Genomic DNA, 25,191 nt, shown 5'->3' on the forward strand with positions numbered 1-25,191 from the left:
ATGCAGTGGACATTCTCCCTGAGAGGACAGCCCATGATGCAGTGGACATGCTCCCTGAGAGGACAGCCCATGAGGCAGTGGACATGCTCCCTGAGAGGACAGCCCATGAGGCAGTGGACATGCTCCCTGAGAGGACAGCCCATGAGGCAGTGGGCATGCTCCCTGAGAGGACAGCCCATGAGGCAGTGGACATGCTCCCTGAGAGGACAGCCCATGAGGCAGTGGACATGCTCCCTCAGCAGACAGCTCTGTTGCTGAACCCCTAAAGGCCTTGTGGTCAAATCCCCTGATCACGGTGCTCAGAATGATGCCATTACAGACATTAGAAAGCACTGAGTAGCTCTCTGTAGTGCATGCACGAGTATACTGCAAGATTAAAAGGAAAAAGTGCTTTACTAAACTAAAGTAAAGGAGTGTAAGATTCCCCTTTAACGACATGAAAGATGAGTTCCTCTACCTGTCTAAATGTCTCCTAGCATAGACTAGTACTATAAAATGTTCATCACTGAACAATTCTTTTTTTTTTTTTTTCTGGGTGTACCCCTTTCCCCCCAACACACATACATACACTCACACACATACATACACTCACACACATACATACACTCACACACATACAGACACTCACACACATACATACACTCACACACGTACAGACACTCACACACATACATACACTCACACACGTACAGACACTCACACACATACATACACTCACACACATACATACACTCACACACATACATACACTCACACACATACATACACTCACACACATACAGACACTCACACACATACATACACTCACACACGTACAGACACTCACACACATACATACACTCACACACATACATACACTCACACACATACATACACTCACACACATACATACACTCACACACATACATACACTCACACACATACATACACTCACACACATACATACACTCACACACATACAGACACTCACACACATACATACACTCACACACGTACAGACACTCACACACATACATACACTCACACACATACATACACTCACACACATACATACACTCACACACATACATACACTCACACACATACATACACTCACACACATACATACACTCACACACATACATACACTCACACACATACATACACACACACGTACAGACACTCACACACATACATACACTCACACACATACATACACTCACACACATACATACACTCACACACGTACAGACACTCACACACATACATACACTCACACACATACATACACTCACACACATACATACACTCACACACATACATACACTCACACACATACATACACTCACACACGTACAGACACTCACACACATACATACACTCACACACATACATACACTCACACACATACATACACTCACACACGTACAGACACTCACACACATACATACACTCACACACATACATACACTCACACACATACATACACTCACACACATACATACACTCACACACATACAGACACTCACACACATACATACACTCACACACGTACAGACACTCACACACATACATACACTCACACACGTACAGACACTCACACACATACATACACTCACACACATACATACACTCACACACATACATACACTCACACACGTACAGACACTCACACACATACATACACTCACACACATACATACACTCACACACATACATACACTCACACACATACATACACTCACACACATACAGACACTCACACACGTACAGACACTCACACACATACATACACTCACACACATACATACACTCACACACATACATACACTCACACACGTACAGACACTCACACACATACATACACTCACACACATACATACACTCACACACATACATACACTCACACACGTACAGACACTCACACACATACATACACTCACACACGTACATACACTCACACACATACATACACTCACACACATACATACACTCACACACATACATACACTCACACACATACATACACTCACACACATACATACACTCACACACATACATACACTCACACACATACAGACACTCACACACATACATACACTCACACACATACATACACTCACACACGTACATACACTCACACACATACATACACTCACACACATACATACACTCACACACATACATACACTCACACACATACAGACACTCACACACATACATACACTCACACACGTACAGACACTCACACACATACATACACTCACACACGTACATACACTCACACACATACATACACTCACACACATACATACACTCACACACGTACATACACTCACACACATACATACACTCACACACATACATACACTCACACACATACATACACTCACACACATACAGACACTCACACACATACATACACTCACACACGTACAGACACTCACACACATACATACACTCACACACGTACATACACTCACACACATACATACACTCACACACATACATACACTCACACACGTACATACACTCACACACATACATACACTCACACACATACAGACACTCACACACATACATACACTCACACACGTACATACACTCACACACGTACAGACACTCACACACATACATACACTCACACACATACATACACTCACACACGTACAGACACTCACACACATACAGACACTCACACACATACATACACTCACACACATACATACACTCACACACATACATACACTCACACACATACATACACTCACACACATACATACACTCACACACATACATACACTCACACACATACATACACTCACACACATACATACACTCACACACGTACATACACTCACACACGTACATACACTCACACACGTACAGACACTCACACACGTACAGACACTCACACACATACATACACTCACACACGTACAGACACTCACACACATACATACACTCGCACACATACATACACTCACACACGTACAGACACTCACACACATACATACACTCACACACATACATACACTCACACACGTACAGACACTCACACACATACATACACTCACACACATACATACACTCACACACGTACATACACTCACACACGTACATACACTCACACACATACATACACTCACACACATACATACACTCACACACATACATACACTCACACACATACATACACTCACACACATACATACACTCACACACATACATACACTCACACACATACATACACTCACACACATACATACACTCACACACATACATACACTCACACACATACATACACTCACACACATACATACACTCACACACGTACAGACACTCACACACATACATACACTCACACACATACATACACTCACACACATACATACACTCACACACATACATACACTCACACACATACATACACTCACACACATACATACACTCACACACATACATACACTCACACACATACATACACTCGCACACGTACAGACACAGGCACAAGGACACTAGCCATTTCTCATTCCCATGCTGAGTCCCACATACTGACACATAGCAATATCAATATGTTTTAATGCTTTTCTCCCCTGGTGGATAATGCTATCATCATTGTCATGACTAATATTATCAGTTTGAGGACAAAAAAACCCCACAGAGATCTTTTTTTTTTTTTTTTGCAGTACAGACTTTTATGACAGTCTGGAGTTGCTGACAGTGAGTGGTTTAAATGGGCTATAGTAGTAAACCACTACAGGATAGAAGTGAGAAGTGGACATTATATCAGGAAATATGATATTTTTATATCTGACTTATAAAAGTGAATGTAGTTATGGGTAACTGAGCAGGTGTTTGTTTCGAAATCTATCCATCTTCTATGTACCTCTGAATTATGTTTGGGCCCTGCGATTGTGTCCATCTTAAACATCGCAAAAGGGTGTGGACTAGGTGCAAGAAAAACCAGGAGCAATTCCTTGGACCTTCCACACTGCTACCCCTTTCATATACCCAATGCATGATGGAAACGTATTACTCCACAGTTTCCTATTCCTACCTTGGAAATCTTAAGCTAGACCAAGCCTACCTGTACCTGTCACTTTTTTTTTTTTCCCAAGCAGCAAACAGTGACCTCTAGTGTTTCCCTCTGAGAGCTACATCTAGCTGGGTCTCTTCGTCTTCCTCTTCATTCTCTTCTTCCTCATCATCCTTCTCCTCACCATCATTATCATCATTCCTCCACCCTTATTAGCACCATCTAACCATCTGGTTACTCTGTTTTTTATTATTTACCTGCAGTACATTTTGAGTTTGCGTCTTCGCCTCCTTATTCCTCTGTTATCTATTTGTTTCCTTCCCTGTTCTTTATTCCCTCTTTCTTTTGACCTGCCCTGTCTCTCGGATGCCGATCTTCCTGTTCCAATAAAAAAAAAAAGGAGGGAACATTGAATGGATGCTGGACTGACAGCGGTCAGTGCGAGAAGAAAAAAGGATGACTAATTGCAAAACATGCTGAAATGGAAATTGAAAGAGAGAGAGAGAGAGAGAGAGAGAGAGAGAGAGAGAGAGAGAGAGAGAGAGAGAGAGAGATGTACTCCTGGAGATATATTTGATCATGTTGATCTGTTGCACATTTGGGACTGTGGTGCACAGGTCTAAGACTGTGTCCACACTCGTAGTGGCATCTTCCCTGCAATGGCAGCTTATGGGGCGTTATCTCCTTTTTTCGTTTATCCATCTGAAAGAATCTGAAGATAACAGGACAAGACGATGTTACAGTTGTGTTGAACAATGTAGAAGACCGTAGCTTTACTCACTTTGTGATTTTAAGGACATTTTTGGTCATCCCGCAGTAGTCTTTTAACTCTTCTAGTTAATCAGTGATGTCATTCCAGTTCATTTTAACCACTGTTACATTTGAAATGAGCTATATGAAATCATCTTATTGAAATTGATTTTTTTTTTTTGTATTTATAAGCATTTTAAACATTATTGCTTTTTATGCTTGTGTATGGAGAAAGGTTTGTATTTTACATTTGCTCTTGTTTCATCTCCTGTATGTCTCTCCTTTTATATCAAGATGTATCAAACTGCTCCTGCTCCTCACTCTCTCCACGGAACACAAGCTCTTCATTTAGAATGCAGAAGCCAGTGCGCCCTCTTCTAAAGTACAAATCCAATATAACTAACCAGTAGGGAAAAACATATGAGTGTAGTTTTTATGATCAAAGGCCTCCTGCACTGAATGATGCCTGCACACACATACAAAAAAAACCAAAACCTATAGTTCATGCCTGCATGGCATAGTAGCATGTAATGTGCAATTCTTGTCACAATTCTTGTTTATTGTTAATTATGAAGTGCAGTGAAAGACCTCATAAGGTTTCAGTCCAGCAGGATCGATGAAGCTCTCCATAGTCTTCGGTCCAGAGGGATCAGTGAGAGACTCAGCAGACTCTCAGCGGAGACAGACTTTATCAACGTGAAAAGAGTAGAATCAGTGAACAGAGGAAACACTCGTGTCCAACAGGTTGGAGATTCTTCAAGGTGGAATCTTTTCTCTGTTCAGCATCTTCCTTTTTTGTTTTGGCCAGTGTACTTAATTTTGGACTTTAGGAATGTTCAAAAATGTGTGTTTTTCTTTGCCTTTAGAATAGTTTAAAAATTAAAGCTTGTGTAAAGGAAGAGAGTGATGGTGAAAAGAAGAGAGGCAGAGGTTAGTGGTCGAGCGAATCCCTGTGAGCTTCAGGCAGACGTCTCTGAGCCCAGCGGTTGCCCTTCTCTCTGCTTCTCTACCCTCTCTGTCCCCATCCACATCATTCTTCCTTTTCTGTGACCTTCACTGCTCTGTGCATACTGCATTAGAGGTTTATTCCTCAGGCCTAAGTCAGGTCTTAGTGACGTGTACAGTTTTAAAGAATAACTTTGTACTTCAAGAATGCATGGTTTTCCCTTGCAAGCAATAAGAATTGTGTCTATATGTTAATTATGAAGAAGTGTTTTGATAGGAATACTGATCTTGTCTAAAGCTTTATGTATGTCTTTATACATATGGGTGTGTACATATGGATGTATAAATATTCATATGCACATACATATCTATGATTTGCATGATGGAGGGTTTTGACAAAAATGATTGGTTTTTTGTAGCCAATTATTTGTTGTTCTGATTAGATTGCTGAAGGGGTGGGGCTTAGTTTTGCATGCTAAGACGCTATTGGGTGGAAGAGACCATTGTAACTGTAAAAAAGTGGGTTGTTCTTTTTATTGAATAAGGTTTTATTGGGATATGTTGAACTCTGTAAACATGCTCTGTTTTATTTTAATTTTCTCTGTTAGACTACTCAGTAGTCTTGTAATCATTTCATGATTTATTCTTTTTCATCTTTTCACAGAGAACTATTCTGAAAGCCCAGTGCTTATCAGATATATGCAAAAAGAAGCTGTAACTGTGAACTAATCTAGAACAGAACACTCCCCTCCTTCTTACCTGTATGCATTCCCAATTGAACACCAGACCCCTTCAGTACTCCCCCATAAATGGTGGTTCCCTCCTCACCAACATTTCTGCCCTTATTTCCAATGTCATTGTCTGATTGTTCCCTGTTGTTCTACCACATCTTTCCTTTCACTTGTTTCATATCACCTACTTCTGTTCACAGTATGTGGAACAGATGCTTTTGATTTTATTACATGTGCATACCCGATAAACCTTTTTATGTGCATGTTGCCTGTGGGGGTGGGGGGTTACCACTTGACCCCCCCCCCCCCTTTCACAGCAGAACAAGATTGCAGGACTGTGAGGTAAAATAATGTAGCATATTCGTTTTAGATCAGTAGCAAACACTGGTCACTTTAGGGGAATAAGAGGAAAACATAACGGTCCTGAATGTTTACCGGGCCTGAAGTCAGGACCATATAAGCACTCAGCTGGAGTTCAGAGTCTCTGGCTTTCAGTGGCAGAGACATAGAAACAGGCTACTGGATGTTTCCTGTTCCGCAGGGAACATAAACTCGCCATAGCCAGCATAAGGACTAGGGGGTGCTGATGATGAGTCTATTACTGGTTTCAGCAGTGCATGTTGCCTCGCATACTACTGGAATGTTTAGAACTGCATCCTTGTGCATCTTGTGATTTTTGTGTATGCATATAGTATATCTCCCTGGCAGGAGGAGACAACTGTTCACCTCATCATAAGTTCTGAAGAGGACTCAGAGGAGAGAGAAGGTCTGTGTCTTCTTAGATCGAGCTTGAATGCTAGGATTGACGTTGCTGCTAGGAAATGATGTGCATAATTGATTGCTAGACAGAAGCCAGAACCTTTGTCAACAGTGAGAAGAGAGAATGCAGTTTGGATTGGCAAATTGAACTACATTACCCACACTCCTCTCTGTCTCTTGTTCGCCTGTATTCCTCCTTGTCACAACTCAGGTATATATCTCTCTTTGTTGGTCTTTATCAGTGCTTCCAAAATGATGTCATTCAGAATAAAGTAAGAGAGAGCTAGAGAGCGATTGAGTGAATGATCAATGGAATTTCCTGTCTTAGCATGCGTACTTAGAAATATGAATGTAGTCCGTTTTGTTTTTGTCCTCGTCACAAGTCTTCCTTTCCTACAGTGTCTGTGTGCTTTTTCTTATCTCATCCTTTGCCACAACTCTCTCTCCATTACCTTACAAACAGACCTACTGTCATTTTGCTTTGCTTTTATTTTGTTGATTTTATTACAATCTCAACTGCTTCCAAATGACAAAAAAAAAAACATTTAAAAAACTGTCCCGGATGACAATTTTTTAAAGCAACGAAGCATTTGTCAAAGCTTCAGTATGATGCGCCCTAAGTGGATTACAAACATCACACATGGAAACAGGACTGAACCCATGAAAGAGTGAAAGACAGACGGACAGATTGTATGCATGGGGAAAACGAGTGGGAGAACTGTGTGTGTTTAAAATAACAAAGAGGATGGTCATCAAAAATGAAGAAAGGCACCGAGAGATGGAGGACGGTTTGAGGAAGAAGAAAAAGAAAGAAAAGAGGGAGCAGGAAGGAAGCAGATCGTCTCAGTGTAAGAACGCGTGCTCCGTCCGCTTCCGTACGTGTGCCCTGCACTGCGTCCACGTGTGATGTGCTCCACCGCGCACTTCGTGTTTCGTGTCAGCCTTTTGCGTTACTGTCCGTCTTTCTCTCCTGCCTTCTTCCTTTCTTAACCTCTTTATTTCGTTTTCTTTGATGAATCATGTTACTCGCCGTGTGCCATTATCCTCACTTGCTGGGTCTCAAACGGTGTTCTCTATTCCCTATGCTGTGGGCAGCAGAAGCTCTCTATTCAACAAAGTTGAGAGTAAGGGCACTTCATAGGGAATAGGGAGTCATTTTAGGACGCATCCCTTTTTGTTGTCGGTGTGAAGGGGATTCACTGATATATGCTGAGTCTTTGCTTTGCTCTGGTCAGTCCTAGAGGCCTCTAGTCCTGCAAGATTATTTATAACAATATATGTCTGGTTTTGGACTATAAAAAAATGAACGGGAGAATGTTAACCCCTTCACCCCCGTGAAGCAGGCCTTGTGGCCCTCAAAGACTGTTACTCTCATTAGAGAGAGCGTTTGGGGTGTGTGTATAATGCTGTGAGTTTTGAGTTAATGCATGTGTGTGTGTGTGTGTGTGTGCTATTCAAAGAGGCTTCTGTGAGTGTTTCTAACATTTACAGTACAAGCTTTTATTGCTTTGTTTGTGTGCATGTTAAGGTGGGCTTTTAATACGATTTCTTTTAGGTTTTTTAGGTTATGTTGATATTTTCCTGAATTTTAATTTTGGATTATGTAACTTTTAAAATGAGACTATGTGCTATATTCAAAAAATGTCTTTGGCTTAACAATTTTTATATATTTTTTACAGTTTAAAGGTTTCAATTAATTTTGAAATCATTAGTACTGAAAGAGCTGCAATCAACTATACCAGACATTTCAATAACGTGTGGTTTCTAAGTTCAGTTTCTGTTTCTTTTTCTCTCTTTGATTTTCCTGACTATCTCTCTCTCTCTCTCTCTCTCTCTCTCTCTCACACGCACGCACGCTCGCTCTCTCTCTCTCTCTCTCTCTCACACACACACGCTCGCTCTCTCTCTCTCTCTCTCTCTCTCTCTCACACACACGCTCGCTCTCTCTCTCTCTCTCTCTCTCTCTCTCTCACACACGCTCGCTCTCTCTCTCTCTCTCTCTCTCTCTCTCTCTCTCTCACACACACGCTCGCTCTCTCTCTCTCTCTCTCTCTCTCTCTCTCTCACACACACGCTCGCTCTCTCTCTCTCTCTCTCTCTCTCTCACACACACGCTCGCTCTCTCTCTCTCTCTCTCTCTCTCTCACACACACGCTCGCTCGCTCTCTCTCTCTCTCTCTCTCTCTCTCTCACACACACACACACGCTCGCTCGCTCTCTCTCTCTCTCTCTCTCTCTCTCTCTCACACACGCTCGCTCGCTCTCTCTCTCTCTCTCTCTCTCACACACACACGCTCGCTCGCTCTCTCTCTCTCTCTCTCTCTCTCTCACACACACACGCTCGCTCTCTCTCTCTCTCTCTCTCTCTCTCTCTCACACACACACACACGCTCGCTCGCTCTCTCTCTCTCTCTCACACACGCTCGCTCTCTCTCTCTCTCTCTCTCTCTCTCTCACACACGCTCGCTCTCTCTCTCTCTCTCTCTCTCTCTCTCACACACACACGCTCGCTCGCTCTCTCTCTCTCTCTCTCTCTCACACACACGCTCGCTCGCTCTCTCTCTCTCTCTCTCTCTCTCTCTCTCACAGTGCTGAGTTTCTGAACTGACCTCTTTCTCTCTAAGGATGGACACCCCACCCCCACCCCAGCATAATAAATCCACAGACCAACATCAGAGTCACCAGTAGACTAAGAAAATACACGGGGTAAACAGAGAGAGAAAAGGAGGAATGAGAAAGGATGTGTGTTCTGTGGTGCTGATAAGACCTGAAGCAAAAAGGGATCACTCAGTTCTCCAATCATAGGCACTACTCTTGACTGGATCGCCAAAGCACAGACTCACTACATGCGGAGGATGTGGGACCTCCCAACCCCTTCCAAGCTGGATCTCTGTTTGATGCCCACATGCATGTACTCATGTGCATGCATATCAACACACACTCACTTTACATTTCAATAACTCTACCCAGCCTTGGCAACCAAGACAACACTGGGTAGAACCCATTTTAAATAGATCACTATATGTGATATTATATTTTTAAGGTTAGTGAGTGGAAACATTTTCATGCTCTCTTGTGTGTGCTTTAACTTATTGGGTCCATCTGGTCTCTTTGCAAATACTCTTTGAAACATCCCAGAGAAATCATCTCTTCACCAGTCCCACAGGTGTAAGCTAGAGATTTAAACTCAGAAAACAGGGGATTTCTCTTCCTTTGGGCTCTAAACAATTTTAAGCGCAACAAATTGCATGGATATATCCCCATGCTTGACTCAACTCTATGCAATTCAGCCACATGCCATTTAAAAAGCCAAACTAGAAGACTGCAGTCAACTCCATCCTCTCCCCAGAAGGGAGCCTCATTCTACTCATGATCCAATGACAATGGCCTGCCTGGAGCCTCCACTTCCACCACCCGCGACTACTGGAGCCTCCATTTACACCACCCACCACTTCTGAAGCCTCCAATTACACCACCCACCACTACTGAAGCCTCCACTTACACCACCCGTCTTTTCACCCAAACTAGTCTGGATCCCTCTTGTACTACATATCAGAGAAGAACAATCTGGCACACAAACTCAGATCAAGCTGACAAAATCCTCAAAATCTGAGGGTCAAGTTCATCATGTCCTTTTTATGAACCTGTAGATGTGGGACTACGAGCACTACAGAGGGAAAGATGTGTAGCCCCTCTTTCAGTCTTTCTACTCATTCTTTCTCTCTCTCTATTTCCAGCTCTCCCAACCCACGTTCCCAAACACCCAGAAATCTCAGTGTTTCTCCTCCTATGTAGATGAACTGCATGGCATGAAAGAAATGAAAAAAAAACAAACAACAACAACAATTAAAAAAACATCACGAGAAAGAACACAGAGGTTGGGTTGGAGAAACCATTGGGGTGTTTATCAAAGGGTTGGAGGGTACAGATGACAACACATCCCTTGTGTGTCAAGCCCCTCTGAACGAGGCCTGTCTGTGGAGTGGAGCAGATGGTGCACATCTTCCACCTTTACCTGGGGAAGTGGAGAAGAGGACCAGGGCTTGTCCCACATTGAGAAAATGTACACGAAGCCTGCAGAAGGACCAGGAGAGGGGCGCAGCTCCAAGAAGGCTGGGTGAACTTTGAACTTGACAATTAAGGAAAAAAAGAATGAGAAATGAAAATGCATTTTCTGACTTTGTTTACCAGCATGACTAAATTGCATGATTCTACTGTAAGTTCTGATTCCCAGGAGAGGGCTTGGAATTATTAAAAACATGGGAACACAATATAGATTTATGTTATATGCAGCTAAATTTAGAAAAAGAAAAAGAGATAATTATATTTAAAAAAAAAAGATGTTCTATTATTTTTTATAAAAAGATTAATGAAAAAAATATGATTGCAAGATACATTCAGAACTATGCTTTATCAGATATGATACCCCCAGTCAATTCTAGACAGTCAGTCAGACCAACTACCCCTGCAAGTGCAACCACTATAACGAGCTGTTTCAAATGGAATTCCAACTTCTCACTCCCTTTCCCCACTCTTTGCCCCAGCACTCTCTGTTCTCCTGCTGCCACCTGCAGTCTCTGCAGGGCATTGCACCCACCTGTGCTCCATCGCTCTCTGGTGTCCTCTGTGATGGCAGTGCAGTGGAGGGCATGCAGTGCACACTGGGTCACTCGGTCCTAGTGCTAGGGTGTTGGCTCCCATTGATGCTTTCCCACTGCTACAAGGGTTCTGAGCTGAGAGCTTTATCAGTGAACCTCCAGTCAATGGTTTGTAATTATATACCATTTTCATTATGTCTATGGTGAGGCACAGGGGAAACAAATGGCCTTTTGAATGTTCTTTCTATCCATAAGTCATGGTTTAAAGTTCTTTTTCTTTTGGTGTTCAACATTTTTGTCTTCTGCTTCAGCTTTTGGGGGTGTAGGTGCTGCTTGATAGGAAGCAGTGAAGCAGTGCTGAAGCAGTCATCTCAGTCCAGAGCTGGTCTGGAGAACACACTCATAGAAGCAGTAGAGTAATAATGGACATCATCAAAGTCTGATGTCTAGTAGAAATGCCATGTTACCAATACTAGGATTATTATTGTTACTATTTTTTTTACTGTCACTTAATTTTAAAGTCATTTTCACCATAGTTAATTAAGCTCTTTGAATGCATAATATTGACCACAAACACTCAGTGCTTATTGAGCTGTTTTATGATTTCCTGATCTAAATGCAATTTGAGATCAGCTTTGTCATATTTGTTTTAGGATTAGTTTAATAAGGTAATATGTCAGGTAAAATGTTTCAGTGCACTTAAAGAGGTCTATATGTGATAAAGGCCACCAAATCCTTCAATGCACCATGACGGCTCAAATTGAATCAAAAGCTGGAAAAAGGTGCTTTTTGAGTCTTCCTTATTAACTCCAAGGGTTAAGGCCAAGTTCCATGCAGGTAGGGATATGTCTCCATGTAATGGATACCACATCTTGCACGTTTATGGCTTAAAAAAGTGAAAGGATGAAGCTGAAGATATGTGATCGTTTACAGAATTCTGTGTTTGGTTTAACTTCTCTCTAGGTGGAATGTTCCTCTTTGTAATTCTTTTTTTACATTGACAGTGAACGATCATCCATTGCGAACACTACATGGACAATACATTTCAGTACAGAGTAATGTGTTCTTCTCAGTCACCCCATTCCTCACGTTTTAATTCATTCTCTGCTCTCCTAAAGATTTGCACTGATGATATAGCATAGAGACTGGAACAGAACACTGGGCATTACAGACAAGCCACGGGGGAATCAGTTCAATTCTTCCTACTAAAGTCAGAGCAGAGCACAGATGTTGGAATTGGTTTGTGTGTTTTTACAGTTGAGCTTGTCATAACTTTTTCTCTGAGAATCTGTGCGTGCTTTACCATCTCTAGGATCAGGATATAATCAACAGAGTTGAGTTACTAGTGCACCTGTGCAAGGATACTGCAAGTCACGCCACTCACCCAGGCTGCTTTCTTAGGCTGCTTGGCTGTTGGCTGTGTTGGTGCTGCAGGATAGAGGCCAGCAGAAGAAGGCAGATTTGGCCAAAAGGGGCGAGAGCAGAGAGGCTGGTACTGCTCCTGATGTAAGCAGTAGGCCTGCTGTGGTAGAGGAAGTGGGCCAGCGGAGTGCTGGTTCCAGCTGAGCGCGTTCCTCCTCTGCTGAGCTCTCTTCACATTCCTATTCCTTCAGGCCCACTGAGAGCTCTCTAGAATTTCTTCTGCTTCTCAAGTCCATGCAGGAAGGTGACTGAGGGAACAGAAGATTTGACAGAAATTTGTGCACATGGAAACCACCTATTGATGTGTGTGGTTTTTTTGGGGGGGTTTTTTTTTTGTTTTATCAGCGCGTGTTGACACGTGTGTGTCACTGTTGGAGGTGATTAAACCCACCGGCTGAGGGAAGGCATGGGGGCACTGCTCAGAGAGGCTAGCGCCTCTTAGGAAAGCCATCATATAGTGAAAACATTTTGACCATGGTTTTTTTTTGTTGTTGACGATGCTGTTAGAGCAATAATTTGGTGCAATCTGACCTTGCTCTTGGTGTCTCTATTTAGTGTCACTCCTAGAAGTGAGTGAAGATCTTGTGATTGAGCATAAATGCCATGTGAGGCTGGCTGGCAGAATGAGCTGTTTTCCTGCTAGGCTCTTTGTTTCTGCTTGGAGGTACAGATTGAGACCACACCCCCTAGAATGAGTGATTAGTCCATGCTTGCATAACCTTACTTGAAACTCAAATATGTGACATATCAGAGAGGTTCAGAACAAAGCCTAAATTGGTCTTCACTTTTCTCTTTACTGAATCCTTTTCTCCTCTTCCCTCTTCTGCTCCCTGTCCTTGACTATTTTTGAGAAAGAATCTCTTCTGCATCCCTTGCTTTTGTGTTTTTAATCATATTGTTTGAAGTTGAATTATACTGCATGCATGGGATAAAAAAGGACACTTTAACCTATTTATGACTGAATGGTGGTGGCCATCTTTTCCTCCTGGTCTCTCTCACTCCACTTTCGCTGAGGAGGAATAAAGTGGCCACAAGGACAAGTTGATTATTTTACAGAATGCTTCACTTGTGTTATTATTTAGATCTGGTTGTTTACCACCAGAAAGTTGGCCCTTGCTATCCATAATTTTGCTCTAGCCAGCAAAGAATTTAAAGAATTTAAAACTTCTACAGTGGAGAGTGGGATTTTTTGACAAAGGTGGTGGACACTCATACCTGTTACATAAACTCATTGAGAACTTTGATGAATCCAAACTGGAATACGTTTCATTACATATTTATTTTACATTGCACTTTGGATTTGGTTGACTGTTATAGCTGTACTATTTTCAAAAAATGTTTAATTTATGCATTTAATATTGATTTTAAATTAATGTTTAGCACTTTTATATTGAGAGAGTTCAATGTACCACTGTTACTAAGTAACTGAAATATCTGTACTATTGCAGCTCTTAATTACACTGTTAATGACACACTCCAATCCAACAACCCTTGTGTTTACCATCCCACTTCTCCTGACAGAGAGGGCAAAGAGAGAACAGAGAGAGAAACACTAGGTGGTTTATGCTATTAAGACAGATGCTGGACATAATTTTAATGTCATTAAAAGTTAAAAAAAAAAAAAAAAAAAAAAAAAAAAAAAAAAACAGAACTGTATAAAATATATTTCACTGGAATGTTTATTATTTACTTTTTATATTTTTGAAACATGTAAAGAAAAAAAATAATAAACTAATAATTTAACAAAGTTTGAGAAAAACTGAGACTTAAAACATTATACTCCTAAAGGTATGAATGTTTGAAGGTGAATGCAAACCTACCTGATAACGTCTTCTTCATTACAAATAGGAAAAAATAAATATGAAATAGTCAGAAATAAAGGGTGGGGAAAATGAAAGTTAAATTTAAAAATAAAAGCCTATAAAAATCATTAAAAATAATAAAAGCTCTTGCCAAAATTTTCAACATGTGTCCTGTTGTTTATTGTGCACGTTATTGGCTTGATGAACCTCTGACTGGAACAGACTTGATGAATGGAGAATCGTAGATAACTCTTTTGGCATACATCTCAGAATCCAATATGCCCATTGCCTTAGACAGGTGTTTGCCAGTGTTGCCTGAAGCATATAGTCCTAACCTACAGTTTTTCTCTGCCCTATGCTTGAAGTATGTCACACTACACAGAGGGATATCTTCCACCCCTTAACTCACTTGTTTCTTTTTCACAACTGGTCCAAAGAATCGCTGATAAATTGTGTGGGTGTGTCTGAGCAGAGAAAATGCTAAAATGTGTCTAAGTAACAGAAGTAGAAACACTAGGTTAGATTAAGATTTTTTGCTCTTTAATACACAGAACAACTAGCTGGAGGTGTGTGATTTAATCCAATCTGAAATGAGAATGAAATGTTGGAATGAAAGCCTGCAGCCCCAGAGACTCTGTGCAGAAAAGACTGGAGACCCATTTACTAGACTCACAGAAACTCCAAAAAAAATCACATCTGTGATGCCTATCTGGGAAATGCACCAGATTACCTGGACATGTACTAATGATGAAGAGTTGACCTAGCAGTCTTATAACAGGATACTGTAGAGGCCTCTCTAATAGGGCCGGCAATGTGGCCTGGATTCTATTTCAAGAAGACATTTTCTGTTGGAACCTGGAGATCCTTGTACAGCTTTATTTCCTAACACAAAATGAAGAATCTCAGATGCAATCTCTACCATCTTCCCTGAACTTTAAAGCATTGTTCAGGTCTGTAAAATCTGCATATTAACTGCTTTGCATATTGAGTGTTTTTTTTTCCTGTTCATCTGTTTGGTTCTTTGTGACCTTTAGAAGGTAGTGACTATTTCATTATGGAACTATAGGGGGTAATCATGGCAAAAGAATCCTGAATATAAAAAAGCTGAAAATCACAAAAAGTAAACATTACATGTAGTGATAGAACCACTTCTGCACTACTACTGTGACAATGCTGGAATCACTGAATCAACAAAATATTGGCAGCAAATTCATTTGATGTGACGTTTCATTGGCCATTTCAAAACAGTTAGTTGTTTTCTGAAGGTATTTTTGAACTGGTTCAAAGTTTCAGAAAGGCCCATCTCTCATTACTAGCCAAAGTTTTAAAATAGTGAATTTTTCATACTCACCTCTACTGAGTATGAGGGATGTTGCTGTGGAGAACCAGTGTGTTCACAGAACTGGAGAATGAACTGTGTCCATGGCAAAGGAATTATACAAGTTTACTGAAAACCTTATTTGAAATTATATCTTTGCTCCCTTGTGCTTATTTGGCTCCATCTCTTTGCAGACAAGACCATGATATTCATGGCAGCAAAATAAGAATTAGCCTACAAGTAGAATAAATAGAGTAAGTAAAAGTTCAGTTTAAATGTTATTATTAACCAGATTATTTGATGTACTGATATGTGTAATCATATTCAAAGAGGGGTGTACTTTGATTCTAAATTTCAACTCTGACATATCCTTATCTTTAATTTATGGATCTCGTCAGTCATCCAAAGTTCAATGTGATTCTGAAGCATGGGTTCCCCTAAACCTCTGGCACAGGCAAGTCTACCTGGAATACAAAGAAGAGTTTGGAAAATTCTTGTAACGTAGGAGGGGGTGGAGAGCGAACACTCGTACGAAGTGACGACACCATAACGAACCAAAATGATTGACTAGAATAAAACAAATAATACGTTTAATAATCGACACAGACTTAGAATACAGAATAGAATGAAGAACAAACAAACAAACAGAAAAATAATATGATAACAGGGTGATGGCGAGAAATGGGCAACGAGGGAATAAAACATTAAAGAAAGACTAACGGAGAACAACAATAATAAAACATAACGGTGAGCATAAAGACAGACAAACGGGAACAACACAGGGCCGGGCTACATAAGATGAACAAACAATATTGACGACGGAGATACAGAACTAAACAAAGAAAGCAACATGCAGCAAGGGTAACCAAACACAGAGAACAAACGAGATCGGACCAGAACCACAATGATAACGACACTCTAAGACAAAGACAACGACCAACAAACAAGCTACGTAGGGACGGGGTTTTCATAACACTACAATTAGGGACAAACTCAAAACAGCTGGACACTAAGGGGAGTAGACAGGTAATTAGAGACCGACGTAAACCCGGAAGTAACTAGGTTGCCCGGGAAACGGGGAACGCTCCGGTCTGTGGACGTGACAATTCTTAAGTCATGAGATAAACCTTTTGACTGGGGAACAGTGTCGAAGCTCCAGGTTGAGAATGCATATCCCTTTCTACATTTACTGAAAAGCACTTTTTAAGATTCCTGTACTCTTTCTGCTCAAATAAAGACTGCTTTCATATTGGGTCATAAAGTATTGTGAAATTTATCTGAATGCACTTTTTGAATTTCAACAGAAGTTTTAATTCATTTTTGCAATATCTTAAATCCAGCAAACCAACAGTAAATGTTTTCACTTAAATCAACAAAATGTAAATATCAGCTATAAACATATTAGTTGCTTAAGAAATCTTGAGAATCCATACTAGATGAAGAGTACCATCAAACATATTGAAAACTTCACATTTAACAGTTCAATTTATTGAAAATGGTGGACTTCAGTAAGAACACAATACCTCACCTTTATGGCATATAGTTTGCTTGGTTTGGTTCATATAAAAACTTTTTTTCTTCAGGGAAATCCTTTGATTGTTGTTGAGCCATTGACATTTGTGCATTTAACATTCCTAGACAAGTTAACACTGGGAGACTTGAAATATCCATCTGTAGAACCTTCAAAGATCCAGATCAACCTTAGTGCCTTATTTGGCAGTTTCCCTGAAAAACTGTTTATACAGTACATTAGCACTGGTATAAGAGTAATAACCCTGATTTTAAGCAACAATAGAAAACCCAAAGCAGCTCTAAACCTTCATATTGTTGGCCAGTCTTTCACTTCAGAAGGTTGGATAACTGTCCAGTTAACTGCAGAGACAGAACAGTTGCTCTAGTCTTTTCATGGTCAGTTCCTTAAGTCTCCGAAGTACTTTAAAATCAAACCATTTTCCAAAACAACGCAAACAAATTTGACAGATTTCAACCAGGGTGTTCACTTGCAGACTCTGGTCCTTGTGAACACTCATTGAGACCTTGGTATAACGTTCCACAGTTTGACCAATCCATGCAAAGATTTTGCAAAGATTGGGGGATTTTGCAGAGTCACTATTTGTAAGACTGCAACAAGATTCTTCTTTACATTATTTCCTATCATGCTCCTGTTGGAAATTTTAAAGAGAAACTGTTGAACAGCGGAGAATCAGAAGCAGCTTTTCGCCACAGCTGCCCTTGTGTTTGCAGTAGTTTGTTCTGAAAAAAAAAAACAGCCAAAAAGAAAAAGACAAAACCATGGCTTCCAAGACATCCCTGGAATCTCCATGTTTCATTTCTCCTGTACCCACTTTGCTGCTTTTTGTTTGTTGCTCATCTGTTGTTTGCAAACAATGGTTTTATCACTATTCAATACTTAACCTCATGAAAATATTAAACAGACATTAAAATTTGTCTGCAATGGTGAAATCTCTTGAAAAGTCATTTGATGTAGGCCAGTTTAACTTGTCAGAGGTGGTGATCAGGACCCAGGCATTTTCAACATTAGCAACACCAAATATTACCACTAGCCATTGTGCAGCATACAGTAGCTAGCAATACATGGTTTTATGTGTTTACTGAGTTGAAGATGAGAAGATAAGTTTTAGTGATGTTATCATACTTGCGAGCCATTCTTTTTGTCAATGATCCCAGATTTTACTTCCTGCCTGAAAACCACTGCCCACATGAACCAGCCAGTCCCAAGAGATAGATATTGGACTGTTAGGTTCCTAAAGGCAGAATGAGTGGGATTAGTTGGTTGCTGCTTAAACATACATTAAAAGTTGGCCCCTCCAGTTCAGCAAGCAGGAGCAGGCAAAAGGGAAAAGCAAAGGTCAAGTAAGCTAGAGAGAGAACAAAGAGAGGAAGTGTTGTTAACGAGAACAATGCAGTGAATCAGGGAAATAGAACTTTATTTTCTATTTACTAGAAAAAGCCAAATAAACAGTCATCACCTCCACACAACCTTGTGGGAAGGACTTTGTGCAGAGATATATATTTTTGTTACTTTATATGTTTACAATTCAGATAATTGACCTTAGGTCTGGCAAAAGTGAGATGTCTAAATTGTAGTCTGAGCCAAATCTTACCCTTTCATTATCCTACAGAAGAAAGGAAGGAAAAAGAATGATGAACCATTCTTTTGAATGGCTCTCAGAAAGGAACAGAGCCATAAGAGCTGGTTCCTTTCAACGAGTCATCATTGCCATTACTAATAATCTTGATCTGCAGGTGAACAGTGGATAAGTGGATGGAGATAGAGATGGGGATTATATACATGTTCATAGGTCCGCATGTACTTAATGAAGGCAAAGGGCATATTGGGGCATATAGGGCTTTTTCTTGGAAATAACTTCTAAATATGTCATTTTTTATTAAAAGAGATTAGTTTTCAAGGGTTATTCAATGACATGAGGGTCTTTAAGGAAGATGGGCATTCTTTAAGCATGGAAAAAAGAAAACAACAATAAAGGATATAGTAATACCTTAATCAACATTAGTGGAGCTAGTGGAGAGAACAATGTCCTGGATGTTTGATAATGTGGTCAGAAGGAAATAAATCTGCTATTTTCAGATGTGCTATTTTCAGCTGTTCACAACAAAATGGGAGTGTGGCAGTAGCACTCCCACTCAGGACTGGAGCAGCTACACATACTTTATCTGAGTGCTGTTGGAGGAACGTGTGCTAGTAGAAGCATGTTTGCCAGCCTCAGGCTGTCCTGCAGCTGCACCTTGCACAGGGCCTCATTATGTTGTCACATTACATTCTCACCACAGTTACCTATTAGCACTTTAGACAGCCTACATTTTAGAAAATTATGATTTTCTATTGGCTAGTTTTCATTTTATTTTGATTCATCTCTGAATGTTTTTAATTGTTTTTCCAAGAATGTTGTATAGATGTCTGCATACAATATGCAAAATGAATTTGATTATAAGGACTTGTATTACCTAATATACAGCTTCTAGAATATTATAAACTATGGCATAATATATTGAGAACAAGACAATATAGTCTTTTGATGAGAAAATTGCTTTTTTTTTTCCTGTTTTCACACATCTTTTGATACATGTGCTTTGTCTGAGAAAGTTTTGCCAATGGACATTATGTGCATCTCTGCACTTTCCACTTTGGAAATCTTTCAAATCTGTGAATTCTATATATAAATTGGTTCAACAACTTAAAATCTTCCTATTTCTTCAGTAAGGTTCTCAGTGACCTTCAAAATTATTCTTCAGGCAGTTATGACAGCAGATGTCTTCAGAGGTCTCATAAAGTCATGATGAAAGTCGCTGAAGGGATGAATTGCCTTTCAGAGCTGTTGTACAGCATTGGCAACATCTTTCCTAAAACCTGTCTGTAAAATAAAGACAAGTAATGCCTTGTACTGTTTATCCATGAGTAATATTAACAATAAACTGGCTTAAAATGCTTTCAGAAATTTCAGAAATGTTTTCCAAATTTGACCAATCCGGAGTACCTGGATTTGTTCTATTGCTGGTTATAGAGTGATTTCAGCAGAGATCTGCAGTTATTTAAAGAGTACATCTACCCTTGAGGGGTGCTAGTCCTTGTCCTTTCTGTGTTTTTGCACTGTAGGAGGTGGAGCATGAGAGTTTGTGTGCAGAGGCGGGGCATTGGGAGTGACAAGTGCAGCGGACGAGCAGGAAAGACAAAGGGAGGGAGTATATCAACATTAGCCATCACTCAAATTAGCCTTATGCTAAGCATGGATAGCAACTGTAATCCAATGTCCCACATCACAAAGTAGCATTATGACAGCTCTCTTGATGTGAAAAGATGTGAAAAACACTGTTGTAGGAGATCTTCAGTATTTTGGTAATTTCTCACATCAAATGGATTTCATTTAATTATTCATCTTCTAACAAATTTCATAAGCAAGTTCTATTTTTCTAGAGATTTTAAGACTATGATTGAACTCCAAAATGCTCCAGATACTAAAATAGCCTAAAGAAGGCCAATTGTATTGCTTCTTTAATCAGCACAACCATTTTCAGTTAACATAATTGTAAAAGGGTATACAGAGTTTTACATATATGCAACATTCTAAATATACATTCTAATCAATTACATCTCTCTATAGCCTTTCCATCGTACCACAAAGTAAAGTCTTTTAGAGCTGGTTTTGTTTAATTAATGACTTTTAACTCCATAGAGGTACTTTCAGCATGTTCCCCCAGCCACTGCTCCCAATGGACCCCTCCAGTACCTCCTACAGGTTTCAGGTAAGTCTGCACTTCACTCAGGTAATTCAGGTAAGTCTGCACTTCATTCAGATACTCCAGGTAAGTCTATATTTCATTCAGATACTTCTGCTTAGTCTGCTTTTCATTGAGGTACTTCAGTTAAGTCCACACTTCACTGAGGTAATTCATGTAAGTCTACACTACACTTTAGAGGATGTTGCTTATTTAAACAGTCCTGGTGATGCATCAGACCTCCTGATATTATCACAGAGACCCAAGTGAATTATTTTCTAATCAGCATGTACTGTAGTGTTTAGGCTTGTGTGTAGGGAAGACAGTGGGTGTGTACAGAGTGGAGCATCAGACTCAAAACACATCCATATGGTCTTATTGTACCCTACCCTCTCCTGCTGGTTTGTGGGAAGGGAGAAACGGGCAAGGCCTTTGACTAGTCTGTTGACGCACGTAACTGCAGTGTGAGAGTGCTACTGGGTGACACAACAGGAAACAGCTTTATAATATGCTACACATAGTAAGCAGTTAATAACATTATATGTTTTGAGATACAACCAGTTCCAAGCCTAGCATGAATCAAACATATGATGCAGATTGACAAGATGGACTCATGACCAGTGTGGCTGGCTTTGGTCATCTGAGGAATCGGTAAAGAAAAACATAAAAAGGGAGCATGAGCAAGCAGTCACATGCAAGTATGTATTCTATACAAACTCTGTTTCACACTTGGTTAGGGTGATTATTATTCATCAGCTGAGTCTCATTGTGCAAAGCATTCAAACCAAATGCATTTGTTTTTATGCAGGTTGCATAATGTCTGTCACCTACCCCCCTACCCCACAACCCACAGAGCCAGAGTCTGTAATGAGCATGAAGGGGCACCCACTGAGGTAAATCAACAGCTCTCCCATGGCCTTTTGATAATCAGAACCTTTCACCACAACAGTGTATTGTTCCTCATCCTGTGGCACCCATCAGAGGAGGCATACAAGGTTTGTCCATTTCACCCATTAAGGTAATTCCTTCTTTGTATGCTCAGATGGGGCTCTGTATGGGGGGGGAATAAGCACAAAATAGGAAGGCTTGTCTGGTTCTTCATGGCTGGTTGGGGAAGGTTCCATACAGCCTTGACTTTGTTATCCTGGGAAGAGGCCACAACATTCCTTCAGGTCCCAGAGGCACTCCCTGGCGATGGCAACAAGTTCAGCGCCCCCTGCAGTACGCCACAGTTACTCCCTGGAATCATCTTCATGTATGTGTGGGTGCGCCTTGTTTGTTTCTGTGTTTTAGGGATCCTTGGATAAGATGCTGGAACTGGGTATCAATGGGGGGGGGGGGGGGGGGTTTAACTATAAGGTGGTTTGTAGGGCCATGATGCAATATTTCAATTTGTTGGGTTTTTTTTGTCACGATTCCCACTAAAATTCCAGTAGTACAAAGATCGAAAAGTTATGGTGAGAACATAAAGCGCCTCTGTATGGAGTACATGATTTAAACATGAGTTCAGTTCAACCTGTGTTGTCAGGTGGTACAATAGCTCCAACACTTGAAACTATTCTTGTAAAGTTCTGTAGGTGTATGGAAAACATACTAATTTTAAAATATTGTCCACATTCTACACCATATGCCTTCCATTCAATGTCAATGAAGAAGAAAATAAACTTCTTATGGATATCAGCTTTAAAATAAAGCATACACCAAAGTGAGGGTTGTTATATCATTATGTTCGCCTATCTAAAGACAGACATACCATTGTAATTTAACCAAATAAACATTTGTATTAAAATTTGTCAAGACTTGCTTTGTGGTGCAAATTATTTACAGTCACAAGATGGCGCCAAATGCTCATTCATGAAAGTAAACCTGTTTACCAGAGAAATAATGGAGGCTATTAGGGCATGTTGTATGCGCGAGCTTCTTCAAAAATAACGAATATGCAAAATGTTACTAAACCAAAAAACATTTCTGTCAGTTTTTTGTGTCAGTTTTTTTCATGTTTCATGAGCTGAATGCCTGGTTTCTTTGCTATGTGTCTTTACACACATTCTCGACCTGTGTTGATGCTAAGGTGAACAGGTGCAATGAAATAAAATTATGTCCTGACAAGCCTGTTCTGTCAGTAAACTCACAGAGGGGGGATTCTTCTTTTTTTTTAGTCCATTTTCCCCTGTGCAGCATTGTACCTGTTTCATATTGTATGCAAGGACTACAGGGCATATAACTTAGGATGGAATAAGGTCTTTTATTTTTAAGATGGGTGTACCTCAAAGTGGCCAGTAAGTGTATGTCCAAGGAGTCAAGTCAAATTTACTTATATAGTGCTTTTTAAAACAGATGTGAGCAAGCCAAGGGTGAGAGTGGAAAGTAAAAACTCCCTAGAGCATGACGAAGAAACCTTGAGGGGAACCAGGGCTCAAAGGGGGTGGGGGGGGGGATCCTCCTCTGGCTGAAGGTGTGTGTTGCTGAAAAGTTTCTGAAAAGTAACAATCATTTTACTCATGCTTTTGTCCCATTTTTATTTGCATTGCTTTTATGATCTGTTAAAGATTTGTGATGGAGTTGAATGAATGCGAAACTTATTTTTTCCATTTTGAGAAATACTGAGAATACATTCCCTTCTTTTTCTTTTTCTAGTGCATCTGTGCACACTTGGGAATAAAAGGTATGCACTACTTATTCCCTGTGGGTAGACAGGTTACATTTACATCAGGAAGGAAGGAAATGAACCAGGAGAAAAGTCTGATGGCTGAACCCGAAACTGGCCCAAACAGAGCTGAGCAAAACCCAGCTAAGCACAAACCACCCAAACCACTAGCCTCTCGAGCTGTTTGTTATAAATGTTTTCGAGTGTGGCGACAACACTGGAGCCTCTGTTGGAGCACACCCAGGTGCCTTCTATAGCCAGATCCAGTACCGCCGGCACTCACCCCTCTCTTGCTCATTTAATTTCCCTTCAGCAAACCTTCACTGGTTTAATTATGTTCAACTCCAACAACTTCAGTTTCAATTGTAAAAGATAATACACTAATATTACAAGTATTGCTTTGTGTTTGTATACCAGCATATTGGTTTGCAAATGAAATCATTAGTATGAGGTTAAAGTGCAGTGGCAGCTTTAATTCAAGGGTACTTGCAATAATGCAGGGTGAACCAGATCAATCACATCTTATTATAGTCCAACCATTTCAAGGGACCATAAGTAATTGGATAATTGGCTGCTCCGTTGTTTGTTGATCGGTTATTTGTTTGCCAAACATCATTGAATCATTATATCATGTGCAAGTAGGATAGCCAGACGGTCCAGTTGTAGGCCAGATGCTCCGGTTCTTCAGCTCCCTGTCCCTGGCTGCTTTTCATTAAATATTACTTTAGTGTGGCACACAGATGTTAAAGCAAATATCTTGTATTTTATTAGTTTAACGGAACACCCTGTATGTCACCTACCGACTAACTGCAGGAAGTCCATACTCTAACTGCTAGTCACTTTGCAACAGTGTGAACATACCAAAAGGAAAAACAACTTTGGTTTTCAGTGTTCAGCACATCCTAGGAAAGATCAATTCCATGCCTTCTGTACACGTGGTTTTGA

At 40.4% G+C, this 25,191-nt stretch overlaps 1 protein-coding gene across 3 annotated transcripts in view; it reads left to right on the forward strand.

Moving 5' to 3' along the window:
- Positions 1-15,168, forward strand: part of kcnc3a (potassium voltage-gated channel, Shaw-related subfamily, member 3a) — a 63,391-nt gene extending 48,223 nt beyond the window's left edge. Inside the window, exons 5-6 of one of the 3 annotated variants that reach the window (XR_004776799.2) lie at positions 4,419-8,051; positions 9,793-15,168. Coding sequence is in view for 1 of the 3 variants with exons in the window: in XM_081711238.1 (XP_081567364.1) it covers positions 9,793-9,806 (14 nt within the window). In the remaining 2 variants the exon portion in view is untranslated. The remainder of the gene's footprint in view (positions 1-4,418; positions 8,052-9,792) is intronic. The other 2 variants (XR_004776798.2, XM_081711238.1) reach the window with 2 other exon arrangements.
- Positions 15,169-25,191: the final 10,023 nt, after the last annotated feature.

Source organism: Electrophorus electricus, chromosome 3 (genome assembly GCF_041902795.1).
Source record: "Electrophorus electricus isolate QZ-2024a chromosome 3, ASM4190279v1, whole genome shotgun sequence".
Taxonomy (NCBI): Eukaryota; Metazoa; Chordata; class Actinopteri; order Gymnotiformes; family Gymnotidae; genus Electrophorus; species Electrophorus electricus.